Source organism: Apodemus sylvaticus, chromosome 9, assembly GCF_947179515.1.
Source record: "Apodemus sylvaticus chromosome 9, mApoSyl1.1, whole genome shotgun sequence".
NCBI lineage: Eukaryota > Metazoa > Chordata > Mammalia > Rodentia > Muridae > Apodemus > Apodemus sylvaticus.
In genome coordinates this window covers 9300722-9311518 of record NC_067480.1, presented here as the reverse complement: position 1 = coordinate 9311518, position 10797 = coordinate 9300722, and the positions used below count along the sequence as shown (strand labels likewise).

General features: G+C 47.5%; 1 protein-coding gene across 1 annotated transcript in view; it reads left to right on the top strand.

Moving 5' to 3' along the window:
- The first annotated feature begins 5443 nt into the window (after nucleotides 1–5443).
- Nucleotides 5444–10797, top strand: part of Man2a1 (mannosidase alpha class 2A member 1) — a 162371-nt gene continuing 157017 nt past the window's right edge. The window contains exon 1 of the mRNA XM_052191903.1: nucleotides 5444–5662. Within this exon, the coding sequence (XP_052047863.1) occupies nucleotides 5528–5662 (135 nt within the window). The 5' untranslated portion in view covers nucleotides 5444–5527. The remainder of the gene's footprint in view (nucleotides 5663–10797) is intronic.

Sequence of the window (10797 nt, the reverse complement as noted above, 5' to 3'; positions counted from 1 at the left end):
GGCCCTTACTTTCACCTTGTTTGAGACAGGGTCTCTTGCTCACCGCTGGGCTTCATGCGCTAGAGTAGTTGGTCAGTAAGCTTCTGGGGGTCGTCCTGACTCCAGCTCCCATAATGCTCTAGGAGTGCTGGAGTTACTGATGCACTGTACGCTGTCCGGTTTTGTCTGGGAGTTCAAACCTGTGGTCTTCATGTTTGCGCAACAAGTGGTTTACCACTGCACATTTCTCCAGCCTGGGCAAGGTGGTATTTTATTAAATACTGCTTTCTCTCTAATGTCGTGGCAACATGACGCCCAATAGCCAAGATATTACCATAAAATGTCTTAGTGGAATAAATTACAAGTGATATGATATAAATTTATTTTCTAGAAAAGAGAAGCTGCTTGTAGACTATAGATTGTAAACACACACTCATTTACACATACACACTCACACGCACTCACACACAGTAGCATTGCTGGGTCATAGGGCAGTTCTATTTTCAATATGCAGGGAATTTTCATACTGTTTTCCATAAACTGTACCGATTTCTACAGTACTATCTGAAACTCTACTACAAATTGTTTCTATTAATGGGGCAGTTTACAATTACTCCAACAGTTTACAAGGGCCCCCTTTATACCATACCCTGAATAACGTTACTTTACTCTTTTCCAAAACCATCATAATAAGTATGAAGTGATATCTATTGTGATATTAATCTATAAGTCCCTGATGATTAATGTTATTGAACACTCTTTTTTTAAAAAATATGATTGTTGGCTATTTATATGTCTTCTATGGAAAAAATATTTATCTAGGTCCCTTACCTATTCAAAATTGTTGTTTTTCCTATGAATTGTATGATTTCATTATATATTATATGCTAGGAGGGTAGCTGCTTTCTATACCAGTCTATACCTACCAAAGCTGTCACGACGAGATAGGGCACCACAAATAACCTAAATTTAATGTCTCAGAGTCCCAAGGCTGTCAGTCCAAAACCAAAGTGTCAGCAGAGCTGGTGTGTGTCTCACTGCTTAGGGTCATGTCATCAGATGGCCACGGTGTGCATCATGTATATCACTGTGTGTTTCTCTCTTAGAAGGACACCAATTAGATTAGATTAGGGCTCTGACTTCATGGCTTCCTTTGAAATTTGCCAAAGCACACGCCCTACACTAAATAAACAACTCCTCCTCCTGCAAAGTGATATGCCATTTTGTCCGTGTATTGTGGCCACAGAACAAAGTCTTTCCTGAAATGGCAACCAAATGATTCCAGGGCTGTGGGCTGACTTTGGTCTGAAAGCTGACTGAAAGTTTATGCCTCTCTGCTCTTATGCAACTGACATCAGAGCTTAGCTAACTGATCTAGAGCCCTGCCTGTTGAAAATAAGTGCTATCCTATTTTGGTTGCCTATATGTTACTTTCTGAGGACACCTCTGTGGGCCCATTTGGTTTCTACTCTGAAGACAAATGAGTCTACTCTAGAGGCCTGTTACTTAAGTATTGCTTGGACTCTGCTATTCTGGTCTCTTGGCATCTCCAGGAAAATCAGGTAGGTCAGCCAAACCATTGTCTATGGCCACGCCTGGCCCATGGGAGAATCCACAGATTCCTTTTCCCCCCTTTCTCAGAACTTCAATAGTGTATCTTCTGTCACTGCGTGGAGTGGAGCTGGGGCATAGACTTGGAAGCTGCATGTGATAAATCCAGTACAATATTTGTCTTCCTCTACATCGTTGGATTTCCTTTCCCACTCCATGCCATGAAGCACTGGCATCTCAGTCTCACACACTATCCACCAGTCAGGTTGCCTCAAGCTGCACACGCTGGATGCTTGAGAGTGGAAATACATTCAAACATAGATCGACTCTTATGTTCTGCATATTGGTGCATTTGCCTGCAGGGATAGCCATGCATCATAATGCATGCAGTACCCCAGGAGGCCATAGGAGGGCATCAGGTCCTCTGGAGCAGGAGTCAGGGTTCCAGGTTGTCATATTGGTGCTGGGAACACAACCCGAGCCCTCTGCAGGACCAACCAGTGCTCTTAACCACTGAGCCATCCTATCCCAGAGTGGTAAAACATTTTTACTACAGTGTGTTACATTCTGTCTTTCATGGCTTCCTCTTTAGAAACCATTTTATACATTGTTGCCAGATTTTTGCTAGCATATATTAGACACAATTGTAGTTATTTTAGTGAAGTTATTTTGAATTATCATTCAGTTTTATTCCACAAGAACATAGTACATGCCATCATATTCTCAGGCAGTTGTTTGGGGTGGTTTTGGGGAAAGATGTGAATTCCATGTTGAGGAATCTGCCCAGATAAGGACAAACACTTCTGGTGGACTTTCTTGAACAGGTGAGTATTTTAGAAAAAAAAATTGAATACAACCAAAACCTGAAAGATGGCAATTTTTTTTTAATTTCAGTATATGGATGTTTTATTTGTATGTATGCCTGGGCCCAACATGTATGGCTAGTGTTCAAAGAGACCAGAAGGTACCAGAGTCTTATGGAGCTGAGGAATGGCTTACTGAGCTGCCATGTAGGTGCAGAGCCCAGGTCCTTATTTAGACCAGTGGCTCTCAGTCTTCCTAACACTTCCACCCTTTAATACAGTTCCTCATGTTGTGCTGACCCCAGCCACATTCTTTTTGCTGCTATCTCATAACTGTAATTTTATTACTGTTATGAATCATAATGTAAAATATCTGAGAGTCTTAGGTGACTCCTGTGAAAAGGTCAGTCAGCCCCCAAAGGGGTCGAGACGCACAGGTTGAGAACCACGGTTCTAGACAACCAGCCAATGTTCTTGACCACCGAGCCATTTCTCTAGTCCAAAATGACAAGGTTTAGAAGCAAAGGAAACCCAGTCTGCTTAGCCACAGAATGACAATCTGCTTCTCCTGGCAAGGGAGGTGTAGTCTGACTGCACAGTTCTGTGTTGGGATGGGGTGGGTCATACAGGACAGAACTGCTAGTCCTAGCCTTAGCTAATTCAATTCAAATGTTATAATTCTCAAATTAATCCATTGACTTTTTAGAGGAAGATTAAGAAAAAAAAAACCAACTTGCCATGTCTGGGAATTCAATAGTAACAATAAGTCAGTGACTCCAAAACCAAAATAGAGCATTTGATCTTCAGTTATGTAATTCTCCTTGCTACAGCAGGAATCTCTTTGATCCTCAGACCTTAGGAGAGCTGATGGACCCCTTCTTGCCATTTTTTCTTATAAGTATTCAAAAGCACTCCAATACCTACCACCCCCATTGTGATAAATCCACTTTAGTAGCTGTCACCCAGTCCCCATGTACTTTCTCCATTGGCACATCATCAGAATCAACCACAGGTGATTGCTTAATTAACTGTGATGCTTTTCATGGCCTAAATAACTACTCTATTTTCCTTTGGCAAAAAGCTCGAGGCGAAAGTCAACCAATCTGACCTTTAAATCCGTCTTTGTGGGTCTATCTCTTGGGACTACTTCCTGGACAAGGAGGGCTTAATAAAACTAATTCTTAACTTTAATAGGGAGTTAAATAACTAAGGATTTCCTAGCAAGAAGAGAGCCAGAGAGACTATAGACAGCAAGTGGGGAGGAAGCCTGATAAACTGATAAAGGACCCTCCAAAAGATGGGCTTCTCATCCAGGCAAGGGCTAAGATACAGATTTTGTGGAGACTGCAATATGGTCAATGAAGAGCAGAGACATCACTGTGAGACTGTGTCTGAACTTGCTATACATTAATAGGGTGCCAGGAAAGTATCCATGGCCAACACCATTGTAGAACTGTTGGCCGCCAAGGAGCTCTGTACTTGAAAAAGTCAGGAATGCTAGGAGAAACTGCTTATCAGATGTACTAGAACCAGGAAGCAAGTTCCTTTATTTCCTGTATTTATGTCTCTTCAGCACCCTCTACTGACACAGTGTCCCAGAAGGGCGAGGAGAAACCTCCTTAAAAGGCCCAGATTCATTTTCACAGTGCAGTGGGAAAGGGTGAATTTGGAGCTGAGAGACCATAATTCAATAGTGGGTACAGGCATTTCTCAGAACCCCCTCTTACTAGATTTTGTCGCCAGATGTCTACATCTGCCCACAAGAGGCTTTGTCAGGCCTCCCTTTTCCCCTGGTTTCACCAGGATGTCGCCAAAAACAAGAGGGAAAGATGAGTCCCAGAAGGTTCCTCAGATTTCTCCTCTACCTTTCCTTACAGCCCTTCACGGACCCTTCCCAGGCACGCTGATCTGGGCGTTCCAGGATAGAAGATGCGACAAGAGGATGGAATCTGGGGAATGAACCACTGCCGCTCTGGAACGTAGGCTGCTGGAGCCCTGGAGGCACCTCTCTGCTGGCCTCAATTCCTGCAAAGGCGCCTCCCTTGTCACTGAAGCCTCTTGAGGTCTTCCTACTGTCAGGGCCCAGCGAGGCAGGCGCGGGGCGGGCCTGGCGGGCGGTGCGCTGTGATTGGGCGCCAGGGGGCCCGCCCCCTCATCCCGGCGCGTCGGGAGGGGGCGGGGCCAGCCGGCTGCCCAGCTCCAGGGCTGCGGGCGCCTATTGACCCAACGGCCGCCGCGCCGCCGCCGTCTCCTCCGGCTCGTGGCGGGCGGTACTGAAGCGCCGAGTGGCGCTGGGGACCCGGCTCTTCCTTTCGCGGCTGCCGCCGCCGCCATCTCCGCGTTCTCGGGGCGGGAAGGAGGGGGTGCTCCACGGCTGCAGCTGGAGCGAGCTCCTCTCCGGGGACGGTCCTCTCCTCCTCGCTCTGCTTGCCTCCTCCCGGCGCCGCCCGCCCCCTGCGCCCTCCGCGTGCAGTCCGGGCCCGCGAGGGGGAAGGTAGGGGCGGCGGGGGCCGGGAGAGGCCGGGGATCGGACGCACACCCTGAGGAAAGTCCTGGCTTGCAGCACCCCGGCGCACAGGGTGCACCCCGGCCGGGCCCCCGCAGTAGCCGAGGCAGGAAGGGGCTCCGGCGGGGACGCGGGGGCGGTGTTGCGGGGGGTGGGCCTGGGTGTCCCGGCGCTAAGTTGTGGGGCACGGCGCCTCCAGGTCCAGTTCCTTCTTCCGCGCGCTCCTCGCTCCCAGCGCCGCACGCTCGGCCCCGGAGCCGCGGAACCCGCGCGTTCTCTGGGCGCGGAGGACACTCCTGCCCTTGTCGAGAAAACTTTTCCTGCCGACTCAGTCGTGGCGACGGTGGCAGGAAGTCGGGCAGAGACCTCTCCTCTGACTGCTCCGCCCGCCCTACGGGGTATCGCTACCCTGCAGGAGAGCAAGTTTGTGGGGACCTTTGCCTTGCTCTCCAGGAGTCCGTCTTGCAGGGACGGCCAGCCCCGGGGAGGGCAGCGGGCCAGGGCGTAGGCCGAGGGCGCGTGGTGGCTCCGGCGACGAGGTGCGGAGCGCAGCCGGGACCCGCGCCGTAGCGCGCGAAGGGTGTGCAGCCCGGAGCAGGGAGCCCTCGGCGGTCGCCGGCTGGAGTCCTCAGACCTTTGCCTCCTTCTGGTGAGGACCGCGTCCCTGGCCCCGAGTCCATCGAGCAAAATGAAGTTAAGCCGCCAGTTCACGGTGTTCGGCAGCGCGATCTTCTGCGTCGTAATCTTCTCACTCTACCTGATGCTGGACAGGGGTCACTTGGACTACCCTCGGGGCCCGCGCCAGGAGGGCTCCTTCCCGCAGGTAAGCACCTGGTGGCGGGCGTGGGCTGGAGGGCCAGCCCGGGGCTCGCACTTCTTCCCGCCGACGCTCGGCATCTCCGGGGCAGGGTGAGGCCGCACCCGAGGACCAGAGGAGCCTTATCCGGCCGAGGCTCTGCCGCGCTCGGACCGCTGAGTTCGCAAAGTGCTGCGCGTCATGCGGTGGCAGCCTCGGCGGTGGGCAGACGTGGCCATGTTCCCACATTCGCACCCGGGCCTGTGGAAGTGGCCTCGGCCACCTGCTGGTGGGGAGCCGGCGCCCCTAAGCTAGCTCAGGGTTAAGCTGCCAGGGGCTGCCCAGATCCCTGAGCGCAGCGAGGCGCGGAAATTGATTAAACACAGCCTACCTAGGCAGATTTCTGTTTCTGACCCCTGCCCCTTTCACTGTCTCTTAAGAGATAAAAAGTTTATTTCCCGTCGCAGCCCTTTGAGATATGGATAGTAGGGTTGATTTTAGTGTCGTCATGCTTCAGCTATTACCTTGGGTTGGTTTGGAGCAGAATGGGGAAGCGCCTGTTATACTCTTACTGGAAGCTGTGCGGCGCTCAGTTCTCTGCGGGGTGGACAAACTGGCAGAGGAGTTGAACAAACGATCCACCCACCCGATGTCTTTCAGGAAAAGTTACTAAAAATAAAAAAACGGATGCAATAGTTTCTGTCTGGGAGGTGACTACAGCAATTGCGAGTGGCCTCTATAGTTCTTCGCTGTTGACATACACACGTTTTAGTGGACGCAGATGTGTGGAGAAATCCGAAGAATCCAAGTGTTGACAAGCTAACAACTAGTCGACCAGAGAAATCCACAACCTGCCCGAATAAGGCTGATGTTTTTCTTTCTTTCTTTCTTTCTTTCCTTCTTTCTTTCTTTCTTTCTTTCTTTCTTTCTTTCTTTCTTTCTTTCTTTCTTTCTTTCTTTCTTTCTTTCTTTCTTTCTTTCCTTCCTTCCTTCCTTCCTTCCTTCCTTCCTTCCTTCCTTCCTTCCTTCCTTCCTTCCTTTCTTTCTTTCTTCTTAAAGAAAGACAGTTTAAATGACTGAAAATAATCCTAGCATTTCTTCTGATATGCTAGGGTCAGTGGCTTGGTGTGAATATAAATGAAAGTACAGGCTTTACTTGAAGTTTTTTGAACTTGAAACGAGGACTAAGGGATTCTGTTACTAGTACACAGCACTAGAAGTATTTTTCTTTTTCGTTTAAAAAAGTGTGAAATTAAAAAGCTGGCCTCAGACAGATGTTTCCAAATGTTCACAGCTTCTGTTTCCCCTATAGAGTATGAGAGAGAAAATATAGAATGAGTGTTTCGGCTGCCTTTAAATTTTGGACTTGGAGTTTGCACCAGCCTTGTGGATGAGGCTGGAGTAAAGAGTTTGACAACTGGTAAACCCTGGCAGCCAGGGCCCAGGAGGTTCGAGCTTTGTCCCATATGCTCTCTGATTTTTGGAGTTAAACGCACCGTACATTCTCCATCCAACCCCATTTTCAAGAGTTTTCTCCTTTGCCGGAAACATAAATGGAACTCCTCTTGCTCCGCAATGTCTTACTAATGGCCTCTGGCCGATGATCACTTGGACGTGATTTATGCGAACATCTGCCTGGGGTTCTCTGGCAGCCTTGACATTTTCCTCTGTTTCTGAAGCAGCGCGTGTGACTCATTCTGTTACTGAGAAATCTCAGGCAGTTGGTGCTCTTACTTTCGTAGGAACCCCCAGCTTACTGAGAAGTTGAAGGGCTGCCTGGAGTGCACAGTGTTTGGCAGAGGGCAGTGGTGGTGGGCTTCAGAACGCCCGCAGTGGTAGGTGTGCTGTCTGTTCAGAGAAAGGGGGTTTGGGAGTGGAATCCTCTGTTTTTTTAATCTGAACTTCATTGTAGAGAGAAGGTTTAGAATAGGTGGGCCATTGAATCTCCTAGTAGATAAACTCCATAAGCCCTCTTAGTAAGTTTCATGTGTTTGACCGTTAGCTTTATGTGATGAGCTCATCTCTCCAGCTACCATTGAATTGGTGTGGAACTGAGAGTGCAGAGAACTTCCTGAGCCCAAGGTTACATAGACAAAGTCCGGGACTTGAACAGGCAGCTCTCAGAGTGTAGTCTCAGAGTAACACAGTTGTCTTGCCTGCTGGAATCATCTTGCTAGAGCTGGGCTTCAGCCTGCCTATTGCCAGAATTGTGTAGAACAGAAATAGACTTGCTGGTGGTGACTTAGCTTATACACCTCTCCCCGCCCAAAAAGTAAGTTTTATTATGAAGACAAAATGAATGTGGTCCTTTTGCTGAAACATTAAGTACTTCAGATTTATACTTTCCCGGAGAGTCTTCTAATTTACTTTTACAACCAAACATTATTACGATGAACATTCTTTAAATTTTTTTGTCTATGTTTAAAGTATGTGTTAACCTTAATTTCACAACAGTCCCAAGCATAACAAAACTGTAGCACTCTGGTTCTTGAACAGGTTTTGGTGGCGATCCTTGAGTTTCAATAGAGCTAATTTTGTCAGTGTATGCTGAGTTTGGTGTCCAGTATAAATTCAACCAGAAAGGTTATATTGTCCATTCTAGTTTCTTTCTCTTGATGTTGAAACTTCAGTAAGGTATGTGGTCCATTTAGTTTGCAAACTATTTTTAGGCCACCCTGGTTGAGAGCAAACTGTTTTTGCTGTTCTTTGGACTTTTGTCCATTTACCTTCTTTAGCAATCTGTTTCCTGCCACCTGTTCAGTCCTGGGGCAAGGGTAGGCACCGCCCCAGTTCTGACCCACCCCCTGCCAGGGGTGGGGGGGCTGGGGGGTTGGGGGTGGTGGTGGCTGGGGGGTTCCCCACCCCCACAGTGTGGCCTGCCTAAGGGAAACCCTTAGAGGGCTTTCTCAGAATGTTACTTTAAGAATTCCTTAAGGTCAAGGCAACAGGTAACACTTTTAGGGGTATTAAAAAAAAATTAAAAACAAGCAAAAACAAACCTCCAGTCTGCATGAGAGGTGGGCCAGACCTAATTCTTTATGCTAGCTATGAGAACTTCTTTAGTTATGAGAAAAACAGCAGATGGGATAGAGAAATGTTTACATCTCCCTGGAAGGGCTGGTCATCCAACAGGCACATCAGGAAAGTGTGCACATCAGGAAAAACTACTAGGTTCGTGCTTGTATCTAGAGAATTAAGACAAGGAACCAGGATTGTATAACAAAGAGTCAGTCCTTAACTGTATCACATGATGTGTAGGGACTGACATTGCTTTTGAACATCTCTTCAGAGTTGGAAAGTCATGAAAATGTACAGGCCAAGTCCAGACTTGATCTTTGGGCTCAGAGAACATTTATCAAGTGAGAAAACAAAACGTGTTGAAGTAGTTAATTTGAAAGCTGTTATGATAACTTTGATGCCGTGAAAAACAAAAACAAAAACAAGACAAAACACAGAATCTTGCAACTAGATGTATATATAGAAGTATGCCTGAATGCTTCAAACCACCAGGATCTTTTAGCACTTGGGAAACTGAGGCAGGAGTATTGGTGCATGTCCTGGGGGCAGCCTAAGCTATGTAGACATAAACCAACACCCTCATACAAATAAAACCACACCCATGATTTTTTAGTCCAACAAAGAATGTGTTAATAAAAATTTATCCACAGCAGTAAATGTGATAAGATCTTCATCGCCTGGCTGCTGCTTCCTTGTGTTTTATAAATTGTTTAGTCTGAAGGATATCTAATAAAAGTGATCTCCTATCCTTCCTGATCCACCCCCACCCCCACTCCCACCCCCGACAGTGCACTGTATTTAGGACCACAGTCCTCAATGCTGGGGTTTGTTGAGGGAGCACAGGGGACTTACCTGGGTTCCTGGGCTATAATGTTTGAGATCTAGGGCTTTTGGGAAGGGATGGAGCTTTGATTCCAATCCTGATTAGAAATTCAAGAACTCTAAGTATTGTGAGGTGGGCCTTCTCTATTCCCTCCAGAGATCAGTCTTGGGACTCCTCTGCAAAGCACAGGTCTCAGACTTGAGCTTCTGGGAATAAAACGGACCAGATGCCCTGGCTGAATCTGATTGGAAGGCTTTTATAACAGGTGTCATGATTGTAATTACTGAAAGGGGATTGTTCCAGTAGTCATTCATTAGCCTTAAGGGATTTCTGTGCTCTGGACAGAACGTTGATGAAGTGACCACTTGTGTGTGTGTGTGTGTGTGTGTGTTTACTCTGAGCTTGCTGTTGGTTTTGTGATGTTAAAACATTCACCTAAAAACTGAGGAGTTGGTGTTGCCGTTCCCCCTCCATTCTCCAGTGTTCTCCATTCAGAGGCCTCAGTTTTTCCCTATTTCCTTAGGAAACTCCTTAAGAAAATCAAAGGCTTATTCATCTGCTCCCGTGAGCCGTGGTTTCTGATTTCTGAAGGGTTCCTTATATTTTTGGACCTTGTTCCTTTGTGGTCAAGTGCCTGCTGTGGCAGCCTCTTGTTCGCAGTGTTTCTCCAGAGCTACAGAGAGGGATGCTATAAAGTGGAGACCTTCACAGCCTTTTATAGAAGTTGATAGAAGATTGATCAAGGGAGGAAGCAGATCGCTTGAATCCAAACAGGTTTTGGGAATCCAAGGGCTTCCGAGTTTCATGGTTGAAACCATGCTCCAGTTCAGAACTAACTGCACTGAAACGGAGCTCACACCCTGCCCTTTAATGGATACTATTGGTTTTGCCTCCTGATACAGGAGAAGTAATTCTTTTTTGAATAGATTGTTGAGCAGTACTAGAGGGAATATTGGAGAGAGGGTGTTTAAGGTAATATCATTTATACTTTTATACAGATAACAAGTATCTAACAAACTATCCTAAGTCTAACGACGTATCTCCTAAGGAAAAGCCCCATATACCATCTTTCCTCCTCTATTCCAGGGCTTTGTAGCCCTTTACTGTTGATACTTGGGTCAGACAGTTGCTTGGTGTTGGGGCTTGCGTCTTGTTGTAGGGCATCCCGCTCTACGCTCTCGTCCTAGCGTATAGCAGCAGCCCTCGTCCTAGCGTATAGCAGCAGCCGCTTGTCTCCCTGCTTGTCCCCGTCTGTAGCAATCTTGGGAGATGAGCAGGAAACACAGCGAGGTTCTTAGCGAATCCCTGCTTTCGTTATCCG